The 24,159-nt window shown below is 44.5% G+C and overlaps 1 protein-coding gene across 18 annotated transcripts in view; it reads right to left on the reverse strand.

Annotated features, from left to right (window-relative positions):
* CAPS2 (calcyphosine 2) overlaps window positions 1–24,159 on the reverse strand; it is a 95,093-nt gene that overhangs the window by 16,037 nt on the left and 54,897 nt on the right. For all 18 annotated transcript variants that reach the window (XM_053255746.1, XM_053255749.1, XM_053255744.1 and 15 more), the window contains 2 exons: window positions 11,788–11,906; window positions 1,636–1,712 (listed from right to left, as the gene is read on the reverse strand). In XM_053255746.1, coding sequence (XP_053111721.1) covers window positions 1,636–1,712; window positions 11,788–11,906 — 196 coding nt within the window. The remainder of the gene's footprint in view (window positions 1–1,635; window positions 1,713–11,787; window positions 11,907–24,159) is intronic.

The following is a 24,159-nucleotide window of genomic DNA, read 5'->3' on the forward strand; positions in this document are numbered from 1 at the left end:
CAGAAGGTTACAAGTTCGATCCTGACCAGGGGCTCAAGGTTGACTCAGCCTTCCATCCTTCCGAGGTCGGTAAAATGAGTACCCAGAATGTTGGGGGCAATATGCTAAATCATTGTAAACCGCTTAGAGAGCTTCCAGCTATAGAGCGGTATATAAATGTAAGTGCTATTGCTATTGCTATATCCGCGGGTGGCCGTAAATGACCTTGGAGGTCATTTTCAGCTGCCATTTTGTGGAAGAGAGCCATTTTATGGCTCATTCATTTTTGTTTTTTTATAACGTGGTTTTTTGCAGAATTTTAGGGACTTTTGGACTTGGCAGGTGGGGGCATCCATGGACTTCTGAAGGCCCATGGAGCACAGCACGGCACTTTATTTGTGGGGTGGGTTTTTGTGCTTTTGGGGTTTTATTTTTAGTTTGGGAACCTAACCCCCAGGATCTCATAGACTCAATTACTCATTATCCATGGTTTTGTTACCCACGGTAATAGGTGGGGAGGGAACCCCCATGGATAATGAGGTACAGCTTTACCATACAATCAACATGTAGCTGTATGCAAACACATAGAGGAGAATGCCTTATGAAGGAGTTTTTCCCATAGAGCATGTGTGAAAAGTTCTTGCATGTGACATTCTCCTTTATGTGTTTTCACGTGCTGCACTCCCATGTGCATTTGTGTGTTGCATGTTGGTGCATGTGTTTGCATTTGGGAAAAACAAAGCTCACCTCTCCGATAAGCATGCTCAGAATTGTCCCCCCCCAGCCAATTTTTGTAAGTTCAAGAAGTTTTTTTAAGGTGGTGGGAAGTGCTGCTGGGGAATAGGCTGAACAGAAGCTGCCCAGAACCAGCTGCCATTGGAGCTGGCAAGCCTGCACCAATACTGGATAGGCCAAACAGAATCCCTGCCAGGTGGGTATGGAGCACCCGCTCAGGAAGAAACAGAAGCTACCCAGAAGCTGCGCCAGCGGCAGAAAGCCTCACTCACCACCCACTTGCTTCCAACTGAGTTGCTCAGAGAGTGCACTCCCATTGGGCGGGTTGGCAGGAAGGTATGGGGAATGCTGGAAGTCGTCAAGAAGCAGGCGGTGGTGGCCTCATTCACCGCTCACTCACTCCCTGGCTGAGGTGCTCAAAGAATGTGCTCCCGACAGGCGGGCTTGTGGGGAAACAGCCCAGAAGGGGAACTGGACAGGGGACATCAAGGTATGGAAACAGCCTTCATTCTGAGCATGCTCCTGGCCCTGACAGAGGTGGAGGGCCTGGGAGCCCGGGCAAGCTGCAGGAGGTGGTGAGAAGTGCACTGCCTCACCAATGCTCCTGCCGCTAGCAGGCTCCCAGGCCCTCTGCCTCCATCAGAGCTAGGAATGTGCTCAGAATGAGGAAACACATACACCCTGTATGGATGTATACAGGGAGTTCAAGGAGCACGTGCACCCTCATTTCCAGGAAGCTCCCTGCCCCAACAGCAGCTGAGGGGTTTGGGAGCCGGAGGGGGGAGGAAGTGGGAGGAAAGTGGGCCACATGGAGGGTTCAGGTGCTAGGGGGAGATTAGCAGTGGAAATGGCCCTACAGGCAAAGAAAAAAGGCCTTGCTGGCCAGATACAGCCTGCAGGCCTGAAACAGGGCATACAAACCTTGAACCCTCCTAAAAATACTCTTGCCATCCTCTTCCTGTTTGATAGGATGTTCCTCATTTGTGAGATCAGCAGACCTATAATACATGCATTCATTATGCAGTCACAGTATACATAACAAGTTAATGTTCAGAGCTATAAATACTGATATATAAGATATTTATAAAGTATCTTCCACAACTATGCTAGGGGAAAAACAACAACACATGGATTTTTGAAATGTAAAGTGTATTACATTAGGTGGTCAAAATACAAGCATTCTGAAACAAATTTATTTAACAACGCTAAGGTGACATCCTGAAAAGGAATATCCACAGCTCTACATTTTCACTTACCACCATTATATAGTGACCAGGAAATTACTCTCTGATGAGCAAGCCTCAGCCTTCCTCCCAACCTTGAAGCTGCAGAGTGAGGAAGGAAGGCCTCACACAGTTCTGCAGCTCTACACAGCACCAAGATTGAGAGAAGGGCTGGAAGTTGTTTGGTCATTATGCTACGGAGGCATTCAGAGCATAAGGCCAATCTGAGCGGCCTCTGCCATTATCACCACCTCTGGTGTTGGAGAGTGGCACCTTCTTTGGCTGATACATTGTTGAGGCATCTTGGCAGTGTAGGACCAAGCTGGCAGGGCCTTTTCAGCTCCAAAGCTGGATCTGGAGAGAGGAACAAGGCATTGTCCCTGACCTTGCACACAGAGGTGCAGCATGACATCAGATAAAAAAAGAAAAGGGGCTAGATCCTAGAATGACAATTGTTGACTTGGCTAGCAAGGTCAGCCAAAGATTAGACTGTTGGTAATACCATAGATGTGTATACGTTTTTAATCTCTGAAGAATACATTCCACGTTACAAAATTTCAAGGGCAGATAACAGATTAGTTTAGCATGTTTAAGCTGTTGTTCAGTACATAGACAAAACCATCTTTGTCAGCAATTGGTCCCATTCGTTTCTAAGAGGGCAGCCAGCTAAATGAAGAACTCACTCCACTGTAAGGCTAATAATGTTTAGATTCAGCGTCATTTAGATTTATAAAACAGGAGAAAATTATTAAATGAGCAGTCCTACCTTGAGTGCCTCTGCCCTAATTAAAATCAGAAACCCCCCACCCCACCCTGGCTGCTTTAAAAAGATGAGAGATATGATCATGGATCTTCTTTTTCACATGTTTCTTAGCCCTTGTCTCCTAAAAAGCCAAAATATTTTTTCCAGCCCAGGATATATACATTTGAAAATAATATCAGTCTTACTAGAATAAAACATTGATTAGAAAGAGATCCTAATTATACCACAAAGGCATCTATTTGCAGCTAGAAAATAAACTGATTGTTTAAACCTTGGCAGTAGATCTGGCATCATTTGGGAATACTGCACAGTATGCAGTCCATTGAAATATATGGAATTAAGTTAGTCAAGACTAATTTGTCTCATTTGTTTCTATTATTCTTAGACATGACTAACTAATCTGGATGCTGCCAACTAATTAAATCTTGAATCCTTTGTGTATATTGACACTAGGCAGAATCCAGACTAAGTTCATCAGGACAAAATCTCATTGAAATTATTTGAATTATAATGAGTCATCTCTCGGTCCTTAGTTGTCACTAACCTAATCTGATCCTGCAAATTAGTGTCATAAACTCCATTTTGTGTTTTGTAAATTGTCTTTAGAGGTGTAGGGCAATATGCACACTTATCCAAACCTCCAATTTGGAGAAGACAAAACCTGGCCTGCTACTTCTGTCTAATCCCAGATTGCTGGCAACTCTGAGGATAAATAGTCATAACAATTGTCTGAAGGAACATAGAGATAGGTCTCTGGGCCAATGAGGAAGAAAGGAACAATGGTTTTACCATGAAGGGTTCTTTCCCCCTGTGACTGGACCTCCTCATTGTCGCGTTGTACAGTGAGCATGCTCAAGACAGGACTGTATTTTTTGCCAGGCTATCTTCCTGCCGCTGGAGGACACCTAATCCCAGTTCCAGGACTAAAGCAAAGAGCGGCACTATGAAAAGAGTTAATTGCCAAGACGGCAGAGGAAAAACATACAGAGCACATCCCAACTAGAACAGAACAACATAGCCAATTAGTTAGTAAAAGAGTATTGTACAAACAAACCAAGGACAAAGCTAAATATCTAGGATCCCTGGGAGTTGACTCCACCCCAACATAACCCCAACCCCTTTGAGAATGCTCAGTGAAAGGAACATCTGGGTGGGTATGAGGAGCTCCAGTCACAGGGGAAAAGAACCCTTCACAGTAAGACCAATATTCCTTCCCCCCCACCCTATGCTGGAGCTCCTAATTGATGGGACATGCCCAAGTGGAATGACAATTATAAAGGGTGTGGGGGGAGAATGGGTGTACCTATACCACCTGCTGCAACATTCTGCGACCCAAGGCTGCTTGGTCAACAGCAAATGAAGAAATCTTATGATGAATAAACGGTGTAATGAAAGCCCACATAGCCACCCTACAAATGTCTAGAAGAGACGCACGAGTCAAAGCTGCAGCTGAGGCCACCGCACTGCAAGTGGAGTGTGCCAATATCCCACCCGGGATAGGCAGGTTGAGGATACGGTATGCCAATATGATGCAAGATCTTATCCATCCTGATAGGATAACCTTGGAAGCTCTGAGCCCCTGAGAAGACGGATGAAGAAAAACAAAAAGAAAAACAGTTTTACGAATATCCTCCATGTGTTTTGTATATGTCCGCAGGACCGTGCGCACATCAAGCTTATGACAGAGTTTCTCCTTAAGGTGAACAGGAACTGAACACAAGGACGGTAATACTATATCCTGGAAGCAGTGAAAGGTCGTGTTCACTTTTGGTATGAAGCTAGGATCTAGCTTGAGTATGACCGAGTCATGCTGGAAAATGCACAGCTCCTTACGAACTGACAAGGCTCCCAACTCCGATGCTCTTCTGGCTGACGTGATGGTGACCAGAAACAGGACCTTGTATTTATTATTATTATTATTTACATTTTATATCTCACTCTTCCTTCAAGGAGGCCAGAGCAGTGTACTACATACTTAAGTTTCTCCTCGCAACAACCCTGTGAAGTAGGTTAGGCTGAGAGAGAAGTGACTGGCCCAGAGCCACCCAGCAAGTCTCATGGCTGAATGGGGATTTGAACTCTGGTCTCCCCAGTCCTAGTCCAGCACTCTAACCACTACACCATGCTGGATTATATAACAGAAGCCTCATGCTCATAGAAGACAATGGCTCAAAGGGAGGTTGAGTCAGCGCATTTAGCACCCAGTTCAGATTCCAAGATGGGAAAAGCTGAATAGGCAGCAGTACCAAATTGGAAACACCCCTCAAAAATCATGATATATAAACACCCCTCAAAAATCATGAGGATGAATTGATGGATTTTTTGAATCTGAAATATCTAAAACTGATGCCGGTGCAGAAGCTTGTCTGAGCAACATGTTGGGTCAGAGGTGCAGGTCCATCCCTGACTGAAGCAAGGCCAACGCCTCAGGGACTCCAGAAGATCTTGGGTCCAGACGCTTGTGGGCCAACCACCTGGAGAAATTGGCCCACATGGATTGATATATATGTTGAGTCGACTGACGCCGGGATCCAACTTGCTTCAAGTAACCCCTGGCTATGAGGTTTGCACTCTCAATGTCCCTGCTAACTTGGCAAAGAGGCACCTTTTAATATGGCGATTTTCTTTATTTAGCAGGGGAAGAGTAACTGGCCCTATCCACTCCCAGCACAGTACCTCTAGTGACTGCTGCTGGTGTCTCTCTTATGTTTCTTTTTAGATTGTGAGCCCTTTGGGGACAAGGATCTATTTAATTTATTTATTTGTTATTCCTCTGTGTAAACCATCCTGAGCCCTTTTTGGAAGGTATAGAAATCAATCAATCAATCAATCAATCAATCAATCAATGTCCACGTGCAGAGCTGGAGCCATTCTGGCTCTGGGTGCAACACGGGCCCCTGGAGCAAAAGATCCCAATGAAAGGGAAGGTGTCATGGAGGTCAGGTGGAGAAGAAGACCAGGTACAAGAACCATGGCCTCCTTGGCCAATGTAGTGCCACCAAGATCAGCCGTGCCCGTTCTGCAACCATCTTGCAAATGACCTTAACGATGATGGCTATAGGGGAGAAAATGAACAGGAGACGGTTGGGCCATGCGACTGTGTGTCGGTTGCTTCCGCTCAAGGAGACTGAAACTTTGAGAAGAAGCAAGGTATCTGGTCATTGAATTGGGGATGCAACCAGGTCCACTTCGGGAATGCCTAATCGGACAATCTGCTGGAACACCTGCGGATGGAGGGACCATTCTGCTGGGTCCACTGTTTGTTGACTGAGCCAGTCCACTTGCATGTTGCTTGCCCCACTGAGGTGAATGACAGACAGACAACTATCTGCCCATGATAGCAGATCATCCATATCTGCCATCAGCCTTCTCAACCTCGTGCCACCCTGGCTGTTGATATGAGCCTTGACTGTGATATATTGTTAGTGTGTAGCAATACATGGCGACCCTTCAAAAGACAATGAAACTTCCTGAGAGCCAAGTTGGCAGCCTGCAGCTCCAACCAATTGATGCTCCTTTTCCTTTCCTTTTTGGACCATATGCCTTGAATTATCTGGTTTTGGCAGTGAGCTTCCCATCCCGACTGACTGCTGTGACAATAATCCTCTGCGGATTGAACAGCCAGGGACAGCCACCACTGAAAGGATGCCTTGACTTTTTGAGTCAGTTGAATCTGCAGATTTCCCCCCGCCATAATTTCATCCTGGTACGGGGGCAAGAGCCACTGCAGAGGCCGCAAGTGCCACCTTGCCCAAGATGTGCAATCTATGCAGGCCACCATGGAATCCAGTATCTGAGCCAATAACATCAGATACAATGAAGGACTGTGCAGATGTGGGCAAATGAATTCGGTGGTCTTCAGCTTCCTCTCCTGTGCCAGAGAAACCAAGCCCCAAACCATATCGAAGACTGCTCCTAGGTACTGTGGGACCTGTGACAGTTCCATATGACTCTTGTCTGGATTTATCACAAACCCATGATCCTGCAGGCATTGGAACATAAGGGTCACCGCCGCCGGGCCTGAACCTGAGATGAAGCCCTGATAAGGAGGTCATCTAAAGAGGGGTAAATGTGTACCCTCTGGAGACGCAGGTGTGCAATGACCATGACCTTCATAAAGGTCCAAGGCGCTGAGCACAGGCCAAATGGGAGGGCCTTGTACTGATATTGGAGCCTGTCATACAAAAATCGATGGAACTTCAGGTAGAATGGGTTGATCGGAATATTTAAATACACCTCTGGCAAGTTGACTGACGCCAAGAAATTCCCTGGCCTCTTTGATGGTTCTCAGTGATTCAATTCTGAATTTTCTCTTCCTTATGTACTTGTTCAAGAACTTGAGGTCTAACACAGCTCTCCAAGAACCATCCTTCTTGGGAACAAGAAATAACAGCAAATAAACACCGTGCCATAAGCTTGTCGATGGTACTAGTTCTATTCTCCTATCTGTTTGAGATGATGAATTGCTTGCACCATCCTCAGATGCTTCTCTGGATTGTTTGACTTTGGAGACGTCTGAAAATGTTTGGTGGGTGGGGGGAGCTGTGAAATCCAGGGAGTATCTGTTGGTAATTATGTCCAGCACCCCATGGTCCTGGGTGTGGTGGACATCCAGGTGGGGAAAAAATCTAGGAGCCTGTCCCCAACCTGAACCACGTCATTGCTTCTTGGGGAATTGATCACTGGAGTTTAGGGGTCTAGATCCCTGTGCCCTTGCTGGGCCTCTACATCGCTGTCTCCACTGGGACCACCCATATCCTCTGAAGTTACTGTAGCGGAAATCCCTGGCCGGACCTGAGGAATTTCCTTGAAATTGCTTATGTGGGCGAAAGGAAGATGAGTAAGAATGAAAAGGCCTCCTAAACTCCTTTCTTGTAGAAGGCATGGCCTTCTTTTTGTTCTTTGTCTCGGCCAGAACCAGATCTGAGGCTGGTCCGAATAGATTAGCTCCTGTAAAGGGAGAAGACGTAAGTGACAACTTGGACTTCAAGTCTACCTGCCACGACTTGAGCCAAAGTGAGTGGTGGACTGCAACCCCTGCCGCCATAGACCTGGATGCCTGCTTGAGACAACACAGGCTAGAGTCTGCCATAAATGCTGCAGCCTTAGCCATCTTATTAATGACCTGGCAGAGCTTTACATTCACTTGAGGAACTAGTGCAATGAATTCTTTTGCCCAAAGAATCAAAGCCCGAGAAAAGATAAAGTTGGTGGTGGCTGCTTTTATAATGGTTGCAGAAGATTTATGAACTTTTAAAAGTAGGGCATCACATTTCCTGTGCTCCTGAGACTTCAGTGGACCCTGACCCTCCCCATTCAATATAGAACCAGACACTATTTGTGCCACTGGTGGATCAATACAGGGAATGGCTAGTAAAGAACTGACCATCTTATTAAAGTGCATAATGCTTCCTAGGGTAGCTGCCTACCGGTTTAGATGAAGCTGGTTGCTGCCATTCGGTCAACATTACCTTACGGAAAAGTGAAGGGAATGGGCCTGAGGTAGAAGTGGTTGAAGACAACGGGAAAACATTCTGATCTAAGTCTGGGGTGCTCTGTGCTACCACAGGTACCACATCGATAGCCCTTTTGGCTTTTGGGAATAATACCTCAAAGTCAGCAGAAGTTAATAAATGTGATGATATGGATGCCTGCTGTGATACATCCTCCCCCAATAACTCCCCCTCCTTATCTGTCCCCATGGGTTGCAGTAGAACAGGGGACTCAAGATGTGAATCCGAATCTGAAATAGCCCTGCAAGGGATACCAGGGTTTCCGAGGGGAACTAGAAGGGGCAAAATCAGGGCTGGAGGCTGATCAACAGGTGCGGTAAGGAGGGAAGGTAGATGACCAACAGGTGGAGCCGCTGGAAGGGAAAGCAGATGACCAACAGGTGGGGCAGGAACAACAGGCTGTGGGTCAACAGGCAGTAAAGCTGGAGGCAAGACAAGTCTAGGAAACTGCCTAACAGGATGATAATGTGGTGGGAATTCTGAGGAAGAGGATGGATACCTCCTTGGGCATTTAGATCCTGCTTTTCTGGGGACAAACCGGCCACATTCTGAAATGGGAATCACCTGCTTCCTAGGGCGTGTGTTTGGGGAAGAGGAAGATAAAGGAGCCCTGGGCGCTGGGGCCTCTGTGGGTATGGTAATGCAGGTGCTCGAGGCAGAGTCTGAATCAATTTGGCCAGTGCCAATGGAGGAACAACAGGCGCCAATGCAGAAGCTGAAGTGGAGTTGAGGGACAAACATTCCCGCCTCATCTCAGGATAGAAAAATTCCCTCAGCCATCCCAGGACATCAGGGGGAACCATTGGTGTTGGCCCCGGAGAAGGCGGCACCACATTACTTACGGGGGCTATGCTGCCTGATGGCTGAAGAGGATCTGTCAAGTCGAGAGGAGTTGGAGCCCTTTCCAGCAGCGTGGGCTGCCCAGTGGCAACGGCCCTTCTGACACCATCGGATGACTCGGGAGAGGTGCAGGAGAACTGCACAGACCAGCCAGTTCTCCCTCTACACCCTTCGCCACCAATTCAAGTGGCCCGGACACCTGCGAATCACCCACCGGGAACAGATCACCTCACTCCCTAAAGCACTCCTCTCCGTTGTGCCACGGCTTTGTCTTTCGGCACAGATCTTTTATCAAAAGACACTCGTTGAGGCGCACCGTATGCTGCGACCTCCCCCCCCCTTTAGGAGCCTCATCATGCACCTTAAGGTGCTTAGACGTTTTTGCAATCAGTGCAGACTCTGCTGAACAGGCAGGCAAAATGGCGAGAACTAGGCACAACGGAGAAGCCGACCGCACCCGAATTAACTGAAGCTCCACAGGGAGCCCTTCAAGAATTCCTCTGCATGGGTTCGCTCCATAGCAATCTCTTTAAAAAACGGGGGGGTGCCGAATTGAAAAAACAAGGTAGTTTTGAGTAAAAAATAAACACAATAAAGCCTAAGGCAGCTCCCTTCCCACCCTCACACAATCTGGGTAGGTGGGGGAGCAAGAAGGTAGACTAAACAGCCTAAATCAAAATAAGAAATTAAACTAAATAGAGTAAACTTGGAAAATGGCTGAAGAGCTCTTTTCATTGTCCTGCAAGCTCGAGCAGACAGGACCGGAACTGGGATAAGGCACCCTCCAGTGGCAGGAAGATAACTTGGCAAAAAATACAGTCCTATCTCGAGCGTGCTCACTGTACAACCCGCCAATGAGAAGCTCCAGCATGGGGGTGGGGGGGAGAGTGACCAGAGACAATGGGGAAACTGGCTGCAGCAGAGGCAATGCAGGAAAACTCTTTTTGCAAATTTTACACCATGCCCATCATACAGTTACAAGAACCACATCTGCTGACAGGAAGAAGATAGGCGTTTGTGAGGTAGCCACCAATAAAAAACTCAAGAGGTGCTGTCAGTAGCAGAACGCCTACCCAAGAACAACCTACCCAAAAAGTTGTTCTTGCTTCTATTTATGATTTCTCTTCTCATTTGCACAGCAAAAGGTTCTCTCTTTCCTTTCCCTCAAAACCCTACTGCTTTTACTATTGATCTGTGAGCCATAGGCCTGCTAAAATATTAAGGGAGAAGAAGAAGGCATATAAGGTTTTTACTATAGTAAACAGCAGCTAGTCATTTTTCCTCTGTCTTTGTTCTGCCTCTTACTCTCAGGCTTCCTCTTATGGTCAACAAACTGCTGATTAAATTTCATAAGAACATAAGAACAGCCCTGCTGGATCAGGCCCAAGGCCCATCTAGTCCAGCATCCTGTTTCGCACAGTGGCCCACCAGATGCCACTGGAAGCTACAGGCAGGAGTTGAGGGCATGCCCTCTCTCCTGCTGTTACTCCCCCGCAACTGGTACTCAGAGGCATCCTGCCTTTGAGGCTGGAGGTGGCCTTTAGCCTTCCAACTAATAGCCAATGATAGACCTCTCATTCATGAAGTTACCCAAACCCCTCTTAAAGCCATCCAGGTTGTTGGCTGTCACTACATCTTGTGGCAGAGAATTTCACAAGTTGATGATGCGTTGTGTGAAAAAGTACTTCTGTTTGTTGGTCCTAAGTTTCCTGGCAATCAATTTCATGGGATGACCCCTGGGTTCTAGTGTTATGTGAGAGGGAGAAGAATTTCTCTCTGTCCACTTTCTCCACACCATGCATGATTTTATAGACCTCTATCATTTCTCCCCGTAGTCATCTTTTCTCTAAACTAAAAGGCCCCAGGTGTTGTAGCCTTGTCTCATAAGAAAGGTGCTCTAGGCCCCTGATCATCTTGGTTGCCCTCTTCTGCACCTTTTCCAGTTCTACAATGTCCTTTTTTAGTTGTGGTGAACAGAATTGTACGCAGTAATCCAGGTGTGGCCGCACCATAGTTTTGTATAAGGGCATTATAATATTAGCCATTTTATTTTCAGTCCCCTTCCTAATGATCTCTAGCATGGAATTGGCCTTTTTCACAGCTGCCGCACATTTTGAAGGTAGGATGTCATGGTTCTTCTTATAGACAGTCCCCCCCACCCGCCAACACCATGCAGTTGCTGAAGCTGCAATTTGAAGGGGGCCATTGGGCAATGTTCTTACTGACCCCCCCACACACACACACCCCACAACTATTTTTACCTCCACATCAGAAGAAATACAAGTACCCACATCTTTTCTCCTTGGGGAGTACAAGTGTGGGAGGGAAAAATTTTATTTAGGAAATGACCAACCTCTCTACCCCTCACACTCTTTAAATTGCAGCTTCAGCAGAAGCATCTTCTGAAACAAAAAACCATTTGTTAAAAGGATCATGAAACCAGTAGCGGCCAGTGAGCACTGCTGCAGAGAGGCGGTGAAGGTGGGAAGCAATACCTTTAATAAAATGCTAATCTTGCCACCACAGGAACCTGGCAGCCTCCAGGGAGCACAGCGATTAACCCACCAACCACATGCAGAGGCCATTTGAGTGATCAGCACGGCTGATCCTGGCAGCCCTGCCAATATCCCATATGTCTGGGAAGAACAAGTAAAAATCACAAACCTGCAAAATGCAAAACATCATAAATCTTTCTTTGTGAACATATCTGATCAGATAGTCCAATTTCACTTACTTTAGAAAAGCTCTAGCAGTTTCATCGATATTTGTGACACGGATTGTAAATACAGGTGTCTGCTTAATACTTTCTGGAAGGCCAGGATGATGAAGGCTCAGAAATGTTAGGTCTGCTCCCTATGAGCAATAATACAAGAATGATGTACAAATATTTAAAATATTGCTCTTTTATTATGTTTCACAAAACATAACTCGATCAACAACTACCTTCACAAAGATTAGTTACTTCACATATGTTAGACTTACAGGAACTGGAAAGCATGAACATTTATGACTTCTACTACTGCTGCTGCTGCTGCTACTATTACTGTGACCAAGATGCAACAGACACAATCCAGTTACTATATCTGATTTTCTCCTATAGAGCTTGCTTAATATTCTCCAGAAACACAAGCCATAACACCCACCACTCACCTATATATTTTACTGCTTTAGTTGTCCTCTCTCATTCTACTGACCAGTCACTTGGCCAACTTGACTCAGGTTTTTTTTTACAGTTTCCTATAATGCCCCAACTGCTTGCTCCAAATTAACCTCTGCATCCTGGCACTGCTCACATTGACTAACAGCTTCTCCTCTGCTCCCTTGTCTTTGTCAATTACTCCCTTTATTAAAAAATTCTATAACACACTGGATAGAGAAGTTCTAAGCACTGGGATCAACAAGAAAGCAGCAAACTTAATAAGTAGTAGATACATTCAAAGTGGTTCAGCTAAAGATGCATCCAGAGTCAAGAGAAGCTGACAGGGAAGCATAGTTTACTGAAGTGCCAAGATGAAGTTGAGTGTTCACCTACTCAGGAAGAAGGCAACATACCCCACAATGTCGTTATATTTTTAACAATCACTAGTCACGTTTCATATCCAAGAATTGTGAAAAATTTGTGATTAACGTTTTAAATAATTCATTCCCAAAATATAGTACAAAAAACACTTTTCAAACACATGTAATACTACAGATTAATGGCTGACAAAGCAATGACCACTGGGACAACACAATAATGGAAGAGAAGAAATGGTGTTTGTGTGTGCTAAAAATGAGGAGAAAGGAAGAGGTGGAAGATCAAGGAGGCCTTTGAAATGTACTGAGTCTTTTACAACAAGAGAGTCTTGATTTCTACCTTCAAATCTCAAATGCTGAAAGATTAGACTGGATTTTAATTAATCTCTTTTTTCTCCTTTGTTTAAAAAAGCAAATATGCCAGAGGAATCCATAACTCACAGAAAATCAAATGTTAATGAAAAAACAATATGATCTCTTGAACAACTCCAGTGGAAAGCCTCTGATTTCTCTCTTTGGTTGTACTAAACACATTTATTTTCTAAAGAGTAAGTCAAACTGAACACACTGGACTTACTTCCAAGTAAATATGCATAAAACTGTATGTCTAAGCACTTTTCTTTCAATTTACATTGAGGAAATACACATACTAAGCAATTCAGGCCTTGATTAGAGTGCATATTGTGTGACAACATGCTTTCCTATATGGAAATTTTGGCCACCAAACTGCACATATGAAAACAACTGCAGTAATCAGCTTCAAGCCTATGGTGTCCTTTGCCCCAGCTTGAAGCTGTTGAGCCCTAATCAACACAATAGAGTGCTCAAATCAGTTGCAGCAATGCCAGTAACCATTGCATATTATCTGGATAGTGCATTTTTCTAAAGCCCAGATACACTACATGAATAAAATGCATTCATAAAATATTATATGACTAGATCTAACAATATAGAGCATGCCAACTACTCGGGGTAACTAGCCACCAGGGATGTATAAAATGTTTCAACAGCAAGAGGTTTTGACTTGAAACAGGCCATTTTGAGCTCGAAACAAAATGCCCTCAAATGTGTACAAAGAAAGAGCCTGTTTTGAGCTCCAAATAAAACCACCCTGTTTCAATTGGCTTGCAATCTCCTTTTTTTCTTGGTTAGCCTGTTATCAGACAAATCAAGTATCATGTGCAACTGTGCCCCAACTGGCGGGGGAGGAGAGGGGAGCACAAAAGGAGAGATTTTCAAATTTTATTCAAAGGCAGAGAGAGCCCTTATGCCTCTCTTGAAGAGGATACATCAGGAGAGAAGGAGGATGGGTTTCTGTGTGTGTGTGTGTGTGTGTGTGTGTGTGTGTGTGTGTGTGTGTGTGTGTGTGTAAGCACCAAGTATAATATGTGGTGCTATTGCTGCTATATTAACTGAGCCGGGTCTCACGATCAGTGAGACCCGGCTAAGCCTGCTCTCCCTGCAGACGAGCAGGGCGGGAGCCCTGGGCGGCTGGATCAGCCACCAACACGACTGCTGCCTCCTTGATGGAGACAGAGGGAACTGGGGAGTTTGGGGGCCGTGTGGCCCCCGGAAGCTCCAGTATGCCCTGCACAAGCACACAGGGCATACTGGGGAGGACCCCCCCAAGCCGGGAGGCTGCTTTTCAGCCTCCCACCGGGGGTCTACTCATGATTAGCCGCAGTGCTGAGCCGCGCCACATCTACTCACGATCCCAAAAACCGGGTTTGCGGAGCGCTCACTCCACAAACCCAGTTTAAGGGGCGGGCTACTTGAGTGGGTTACCGCTCAAGAACCACCGGGCTTGCAGCCGAGTGGAGGCTAGCCCAATTTTCTACAGTCGTGTGAATAGCCTCACTATCTGGTTTTGCTAGATCTCAAATGACAAAAAGCAGGCCTTGGGTGCCTTCCTTCCTAGAGTTGTGGTTTGTTTTGTTTGTTTGTTTGTGAGAATGAGGTCTTTCACACGGTTAAAAACTGTGTTATACCAAGGTTTGGGGAGCTCTGTGTACTCCCAATTTTTGGTTATGTGGAGGCAAGATAGGAGAAAAAGCTGGGTAGCATTTCCTTCTACCCTGCTTCCACACAATCATTTCTACCCAAGTTTTGCTCTTACCTTGACTTCCACACAACCGAAAATTGGGAGCACACAAAGCTCCCAAACCCAGATAGAACACAGTTTTTTATTGTGTGAATGACCTCATAGTGTTGTGGCAAGATATAAATAGTGGTAGGTGTGTGTGTGTGTGTGTGTGTGTGTGTGTGTGTGTGTGTGTGTGTACAATATTTGATTGACTGACTGACTGATTGATATTGATTTCTATACCGCCCTTCCAAAAATGGTTCAGGGCAGTTTACACAGAGAAATAATAAATAAATAAGACGGAACCCTGTCCCCAAAGGCCTCAAAGTCTAAAAAGAAACACAAGATAGACACCAGCAACAGTCACTGGAGATACTATGCTGGGGGTGGATAGAGCCAGTTATTCTCCCCCTGTTAAATAAAGAGAATCACCACGTTAAAAGGTTCCTCTTTGCCAAGTTAGCAGGGATATTACTTGGTGATTGCTGTGATGTGCTCCACGTCTGGCCTTGAGACTAACTTGAGCTTCACTCACTGTTCCAGTCTGCATTGCAACATTGCACTGTTGCAACCTGCATTGCAAAGTATACCATGTCCAAATGTGGCTGAAGTTGTTCTCGTTGAGCAGATGGCTATGCTTGCTGCTAAGAGTGCTGCTGTAGCAGCTGTTGCAATGTTAGGAACATTAAGGAGTCATAATTGTGTGTGGAAGAGCAACTTGTGCCAAATATGCTACTGCAGCACAGGCACTGTGCTGGTCAGTGATTCTTTTTTGGCCATTTGTACTGTTTTTGAAATATGTGTTCTGAGGGACACATTCCCTTTTACTGTGTGCTTCTGCAGTGTTTCTCAAGGCAGGGGTGCAAATCGCAATGCAAAAGTTGTGTATGCATTCTGTGAGTGCAGCTTGTTCTGGCCATCGGGAACACTGGGGAAACACTTAACACCCCATTGTTCCCCATGGATAGCTCCTAGAGACACCAAAGTGGGTAGGTTGGTAGGGCATGATGGGTGCCACCTACTACCCTAACCACAAAAGATATGGGCAAGTGGGCAATTTTAAACAAATTTTAACCTTTCCCCTAAACCCCCATAGGATCCTAGGGGTTTGGGGGAAAGGTAAGAAACAATGTTTAAGATCACCCATTTGTCCATATCTTTTGTGGGTAGGGTGATCATGCCCTACCAGTCATATTCAAGGTGATGAGGCTTTGGTGAAAGACCCACCCTTCGTTCTGGTGGAGGAGATGACTGTGATGAAGACAGTGGGACCCTTGAGAAAGGTGGAAGAGAAGAGAAAACCAGGGTTGCCTCGACCACCATAGGTTGAGTAGAATGTATTTTGTCTTTGAGTAATACCTTGCTTAAGACCCTGGATAAGAGTGGGGAAGGTGGGAAGAGGAAGAACAACCTGCCTGAAATCTCCATGAAATCTGGAATGCATCTCCCAGAGACCCTATTCCCACTGCAGCCCTGGAACAATAAAGTGGGGATTTTTTTGTTTGAATTGGGGAATTGGGATTTCCCCCATTGTTGGAAGAGGGAAGTGAGGACATTGTCATGAATTTGCCATTTGTGCTGGCAAGCAGCACTGGTTTCTCTGCTGAAGCAGTCTGCTAAGATATTGTCGGTACCCTTTATGTGGAGAACCAGAGAGTGGTTTGGGGGTGAATGCAATAATCCCACATTTGAATGGAAAGATTGCATAGGGATCTGGAAACTGTTCCCCCTTGATGACTTATGTATGCGATGGACGTGATGTTGTCTAGTAGCACCTGAACAGTCTTGCCTGGCAAGAGAGGAAAGAACAACTTTAGCGCCAGGAGGACTGTCAGAAATTCCAGGAAATTGATATGAACATAAGAACAGCCCTGCTGGATGATAAGACACCTGTTGATAATTTCAGAGGCCTTGAATGTGAAGGTCTGCACAGTGAGCACCCCAGCCTGTCAAAGATGTATCCATCATGATGGAAAACGTAGGTGGTTGGAAGGGTAGACCCACGTTGATGTTTTCTATTAGAGTCCACAAGTGGAGATAGTCTAAACCAGGCTCTGGTGTCACTAGTTTTAGGTTTTGGTTGCCTATGTTCAGTTTGAATACAGACAGCAGCCATAGCTGGAGATGGTGCATGTGCAGTTCACTGTCGACATTCAGGAAGCCATCAGACCAAAGATGGCTTCCTGAATGGATTTCACAGTCTGAGTTGGATTGGAGAGGAAGGAGTAGATGATGCTCCAAATTGTTAGTCGATGTATTTGAGGAACAAGAGTGTATTTGAGGTTCTCATTGAGGACTGCTTCTATGTAAGGAAGGGAGCGTTCAGGGAACAGGTTGGGCTTCTTCAAAGTTGACCTGGATGCCTAGGGTGTCCAAAGATATCCCTCTAATTCACAGATGGGCGATAATTATACTTACACACTTTATAAATACACGAAGAGCTGTGGACAAGTCAAAAAGCCATGGACAACCCCTGCTAAATCGGCAAAGAGGCACCTTTTAACATAGTGATTATCTTTGTTTAGCAGGGGGAGAGTAACTGGCTCTATCCATCCCAGCACAGTATCTCCAGTGACTGTTGCTGGTGTCTATCTTATGTTTCTTTTTAGATTGTGAGCCCTTTGGGGACAGGGTTCCATCTTATTTATTTGTTATTTCTCTGTGTAAACTGCCCTGAGCCATTTTTGGAAGGGTGGTATATAAATCAAACAAACAAACAAACAAACAAACAAATTTCATCTTCTAACTCCCAGACTAATGATAAACAGATGCATCGAAAACCAGCTTGGGTGCCCACCTGGATCACTTCCTCCTTAAAAGCTGCTGGTTGAAGCCAGAGGCCAGTCACCACATAAATTATTTGGAACTGTTAGCCGTTTTCAAAGCCCTCAAAAGATTTCTTCCATTGGTTTCTGGCTTGACAGTACATATGCAGACGAACACCACAAACAGACAGAGAGGAACTGGGTCAATCAGATGATCTCTGGTTCTGGTGTATTAAAACACCACATTACCCTGATGGCAATTCACATACAAGGGAAATTCAACTCTCAGGGAGATGCCCTCAGGAGGTACCCATTCAATTTCCCACGAATGGGAACTGGCAAAAATGGACGTACATTTACTTTATTAAATTTACGGTCATGGACCAAGACATACAGCATAAAACCTAATAAACAATAAAACATACAATTTATAAGTATATAAGTCTTCTGCAACTAATAATAATATAACAGAATTTAGCTGTAACGTAAGATACTACTTCATCCAAATCATCATCAGATGACCCCCCTCTGCTGTGTATCAATGGGGAAATCAATCATTGTCTAACCTCATGATAGAGCTTACAGTGGAGCAAAATATGATCTCGAGTTTCTATATCACCACAAGGGCATTTTCTATCTTGAACAGGGAGATGCTGATATCTCCCTACTAAAACAGCTGAGGGAATTGCATTAAAGTGCTCTCTCAAAAAGGCCCACGTATATTTATTAACGGATATTGAATAAAAATAGCCAGTCGGGACAAACCCTTCTCTCATTTTTAGTGGTAAATATTAATTAGGCAAAAGAGCCCTTTCAGCCTGCAGTTCAATATCTTCAGTTCTTTGACGTACTGCCTTTTTTGCACTAACAAATCCTAACTCTAGAAGAGCAAGAGGATTTAAGCCCATGGTGGTAAGTTTCTCCAGAATGGTAAGCGACCATCTAGGTTATGGATCAATCAATAGGAACTTAAGTATAAGTCCCGTTGGATTAAGGTGAATTTTTAGCCAGTAATTAATAGCTGACATCCAAACCCTTGCTTCAATTTTAATTAGACCTGCTTCTTGGCGAATCACTGAATTAGGTGTACTTCTAGATGCACCAGATAAAGATCTTAGAAAGGACGTTTGAATCCTTTCAAGGATCATACAATCTTTAAATAGGCCTAATTGAGCCCCATACAACATCTGCGCAATTGGTTGCACTACAAATAATTTGATGGCAGCTGGTATATGAAAACCACCCTGCGAGTGAAAAAATCTCAAAATAGCAGACGAGGAACACTTAGCAGCATCAGAAGTCATCTTAACATGTTAAGTTAAGGAACCATTATAACGAAAAGTCACACCCAAATATTTATATTGGGTCTGTTGTTCTATCTGCTGACCATTTATTACCCATCTAAAGTTCTTACCTTTGGAGCTAAATCGCACTATTTTTGTTTTAGAATAGTTAATTTCCTAATATTCAGTTTGGCAGTAACTGACTAAATCTGCCAAAGCTCTATTTAGGCCAACTCTCAACTGTGCAAGAATTACAGCATCGTCGGCATACATTAATATAGGCAACTTCCTGTCCGCCAATTTAGGAGCATGAATGTCAAGTTGCTGCATTCTTTTAATCAAATCATTGATATAAATATTAAACAGGGTGGGTACAAGAACACACACCTGTCTTACTTCTTTCGATGATTGGATTACTTTAGAAAGATGGCCACTTGAGTTAAGTCTCACTAGAACAGAAGAGTTTTGATATAATTTATAAATTAACAAGAGAAGTCTCTTGTCTATTGAGAGCGAGAATAATTTTGCCCAGAGTAAATCTCTGGAGATCGAGTCAAATGCCATCTTAAAATTGACAAAGGCAGCATATAAAGGAGACTTCAATTGGCATACATGTTTATCAGATAGTGCAATATAAAACAATGATCCATAGCTGAGCGATGGTTTCTAAATCCCACCTGTTCTTCCTCCAATAATGCCTCCTGATCCAGCCAATGACATAATTTCATATAAAGGTGTTTCACATATAATTTACTAATAACGTTTAATAGACTTATAGGTCTATAATTAGCCGGATTCTCTCTAGAGCCTTTCTTATACAAAGGAATTATTATTGGAAGACCCCATTCAATAGGTATTTGCACTGTTTGGTCTATATATGTAAAAAGAGAGGCCAGAAGTGGCGCCCACCAGTCAATTTGGCTCTTTAGAAGGTCTGGAGGTACATCAAATCTTCCACCATTGGAGAACTCCAGTTATAGACCTTTTCAGTTCAGTGGACAAGCATTTTTGGAAGGGGGTACAGAAATCAAATAAATAAATAAATAGTAATAAAGAGGAAGTACTGTGTATTGAAAAATCTGGTCCCCCACATTCTAAATTATTTTTTTTAAGGTTTTGTAAATTGTGGATGATGCAAGTCATTTAATGGTACTAGAGAAAGACATGCTGTTCTGGTAGCTCCAGGTCTTAACATCCACATCAATTTTGGAAGATGAATACAACTGAAGGAAGCCTGGGCGGGTGCACAGCTGGGGGAGTCAGTCATGTGACTTGCCTCTGCCCCCCCCAACGCAGTGGGACCCCAGACAACTGTTTCCCCTTGCCCTGTTATAGTTCCATCCCTGGTGTTGGGGGCAGATCACAATTTGAAAATAGGTGTCTTTTAGATACAGAGTGTTGAACCATTCCTCTCTGGATAGAAGGGGAAGAAGTTGTTGCAATGTCAGCATTCGGAACTTTTTGGTGTGTATCAATTTGTTTAGGGAGCATAGGTCCAAGATAGGACATAGGCCGCCATCTCTTTTTGGGACTTGGAAGTATCAGGAGTAGAACCCTGCCCATTGGGATTCTGGTGAGATTGGTTTTATCACTCCTTTGGAAAAGAGTTCTTGTACCTCTGCCAAGAGTGTAGGAGTTGTGGGGCTATGTTTTATTCCCAGGAAGGGAGGCGGGGTGAGAATCTCTATGGCACAGCTAGTGGAGACAATATTTAGCACCCAGAAGTGCTAAAGAGGTGAAACCCAGAGGTTTCACTCAGAGGTGAAAAGACTTCAGGCTGCTAAGTAGAGGCCAAGGCAGAGAGAGAAATGAGTGGGACCAATGGGCAAGGCCGAAGAGGAATTAAAGGTTCTGTTTAGAGACAACTGGGCCTCTGGGTTTGAGATTTGCTGTTTGAGGCGTGGAGAAAGTGGGTGCTTTTGACTTTGGGGAAATCAACGACTGTAATCTCTGCGTTCTGATCAGTTGAAGGGGACTCTAGGCCTGTCAGGTATACAGAAGCATTGTGAATGGGTACATGGTGTAGTCGCAGAAACAAAAGTCCTGGCAGTAAGACTTTTTCATGTGCTCCATTATGTCTTCAGTTTCGGTGCTGAAAATACCATCACCATCAAAGTCTTCAATTTTGTCCTGCATATCCTGTTGAAGGGAGGACAAACGGAGCATGTCTGTGAAGTGAAACGGCACTGGCTAGTGTATAAGACTCTGTTCTGGTGAGATGCTTAGCCATACTGAGAGATTGGTAGTTTATGTCTGCAGACTTGGAGATAAGTTTCTTAAATTGGGATTGCAGAGATCCAGGAACATTCTGCATATCAGTCTTGAAGCTCTCCCAGATGGACTAATGGAATTTGGCCATATAGTTTGATATCTTCATGCAGAGGGATGAAGAGGAATAGATTTTGTGTCCCACAGAATTCAGCTTCCTTGTTGACAGGAGCCAAACGTTTCCATTTTAACTTAGTGAAGTTAAGTTAGTGGAGTTAAGTTAACTCTCGACCACTAAGGAGTTAGGTGGGGGGGGTGTTTGAATAAAAACTTACAATCTTCTTCTTGCACCCTATAAAAAAATCTCCAAACATCAAGATTGACCAGCAATAGGTAGAGCTGCAGGAGTCAATGAAGAGGTAGAAGACATGAAGTAATATACTAGGTCACCGGCAGTCTTAGTAGGCAGCTTTATCTACAACCCAAGAAACTTAGTTTTGGTTTTCAGTAGGCATCTGAGTCAGAGGTTGAAATGTAATCCTCATCTGACAGAGGTTTATCAGGGACAGAGGGAACACCCTGAAGGGATAATGGAACAGCAGGGTGCTCAGGTGGGAGACAAGTATGGGTTGGAATCACATGGGGAGGTCGAGCTGCAGGTTGAGACAGTGGAGGTTCCAAAGGGCACTTGAAAGGAGTAGAGCCGGGGTGGGGGTGCCCTTGAGGGGTAGAATAGGCAGGTTTCTCACCTTTAACTAGTTCTTTGAGTGGTCTTCTGTGCATCATAGGGATGTGTACAAAACTGGTTTGCCCAGTATGGTTCAAATTCAAACCAGGTTCAAATCAGGAGAGGGAGGTTCGGTTTTGGTTTTGCTCAACCCCCCAGGTTCGGTTTGAATTTGAACAGTTTCAAACTGGTTCGAACTGGTTCAAACCTCCAAAAGTGGGTGGGGTGGTAACTGGCACCCATGGATACCTACCACCCAAACCCCAAAGCAATCGGACACTCCTACGATTTTTTATGATTTTTTGAAATTTATTTTAATTTTTTCTTATAGGGTATAATGGGACCTGAACCAGCACATTATCCCCTATTGTGGAGCACCTAGGGGCACAAAGGTGGGGTGGGTGATAGGCACCCAGGGGTGCCTACCACCCACAAAGTTCCAAGGCAATCGGACACTCCTCCAATTATTCGTGAATTTTTAAAGTATTTTTGAATTCCTCAAAGGGAATAATGAGGATTGCAGCAAATGTATAGCTTCACGTCAAGGTGAAAGGGGTGGCCTAGAGCGAAGTGTGGTGGGTTGTAGTTCCCAAGGGGGGCAAGGAAGCTATCAGAATTATTTGAAAGGAATTGGGCAAAGGGCTGGTTTTTAAGTGATTTTTGAAGTTTACGTGTCTTTAAGGTTTTTCTCCATAAAGAAGCATGGAGGTGTTGGCAGCCCCATAACTGCACTTGTGGGGTGCTGGGGTGGCCCAGAGTGAGTGGTGGTGTAGTGCACAGAGGGTGCCAACCACCCTCATGGGTTGCTAACCTATGGGGTACTGGGTTTTGTTGTTTCTGAGGTGTTCTGAGTGTAGATTCTCTGGTAGCAAATGAGAGTGGATTCATGGTTTGTCATTGAAAATATCATATTTTCAGAATGAAGGACCTAAGTACCAAATGCTGCTTGAGACCCGGAGTGGATGTCCAACGCATAATGTCTGATGAAAGTAGTTGGACAGGACCATGCTGTGGCCTTGCACATGTCAGTGATAGAGATGCCCCTGTAAAAAGCTACTGGAGGTTGCCACTGCATGTGTGGAATGCGCCCTGATCAGGGCAGCCAAGGAGCAGAGGCTAGCCGCTATGCCAAGAAGATAGCTTTCTTGACCCTCTGGGATGAGACAGGCAAGCCTTTTGTAGGGTCACTATACGATATGAACAAGGACTTAGAACTGCAAAATGGTTGAGTCCTGTCTATATAGAAGGCTAGGGCCCTTCTAACATCAAGGGTACGATGTTCCAATGCTCCTCCCTCAGTGGTAGGTATGGGGGTGGGGAGTAGGTAATGTAATACCTTATGTCAAATGAAATTCAGAGACAACCTTGGGCAGAAAAATAACATTGGGTCTCAAAACAACTCTATCTTTATGGAATACTAAATACAGTGCATCAGAACGCAACAACTTTATTTTGCTCACTCTTCTAACTGAAGTGATTGCAACCAGAAAAACTGCTTTTAAAGACAACAGTTTCAAATTACATGTAGCGAAAGACTCAAAAAGTGGTTTCATTCACTGTCTCAAAACCAACAACAGGTTCCAAGGAGGGGAAACCTTTGGAGCAGGAGAATACAAATGAAGCATCCCTTTCAAAACTAACTTGTTAAGAACAGACCAGGCACAGAATGCCTGTCAGCTATGGTTGCTAAATGAACCCTTAAGGATGATCCGTGACAACCCTAATTCTTTCAAAGCTAACAAGTATCAAAAAATCAGTGACAAAGGGGCCTCAGCTGGAGGACACCCTAAGGGGTGAAATTTATGGACCTCCTCACAAAACGAGTCCACAGCTGCACAGGACTTCAGAGTGGAAGCTCTTCTTGAAGCCATGAACTGAACTCACTTATTTACGGTCAACGACCAAATAAACACTACAGCAAAGAGCAATACAGTACAATACAGTAACATAAGTAAAAATTTAAAAACCAGTTTGCAGACGCCTTATTTTACATGCCTCCGAGCAAAAGCAAGCAATCCTATGAGTAACTTCTTCATGCCTATCTCCTAAAAAATAAACAATAAAAAGTTCTTCAGACCAATCCAAATGTTTATTTTGATAGGGGGTGATCTGAATGGAATGGACAATATCATAGAAAGGGCAGTTAAACAAAGTATGTGTTAATGTTTCTACCTCAGCAGCTCCACATGGGCACATACGTTCCTCCAAGGGGATCCCTCGAAATCTGCCCTACAACACATCTGAAGGGAGGACATTAAAACGGGCCTGAGAGAAGACCCTTCTCAGCCTGGGTGTAGGCAAATGTGTAAGGTATGCAGCTGGCCTTGGGTAATTTGAAAAGCTGAGATAATTATATCTGGAAGCAATCAGGCTAAGATCACTCTGCTTTTCTATGTCTCTTACCCTCTGTGTAATGATCTTTTTTGCCTGATCATATTTTAACGATCATAAATATTGCTCCGAGAGGCCACAATTACCCAGGGTGTCATGTATGTTCCTCCTCCAAGTGGAACAGAAATCATCC

This window comes from Hemicordylus capensis, chromosome 5 (genome assembly GCF_027244095.1).
Source record: "Hemicordylus capensis ecotype Gifberg chromosome 5, rHemCap1.1.pri, whole genome shotgun sequence".
NCBI classification, from domain to species: domain Eukaryota; kingdom Metazoa; phylum Chordata; class Lepidosauria; order Squamata; family Cordylidae; genus Hemicordylus; species Hemicordylus capensis.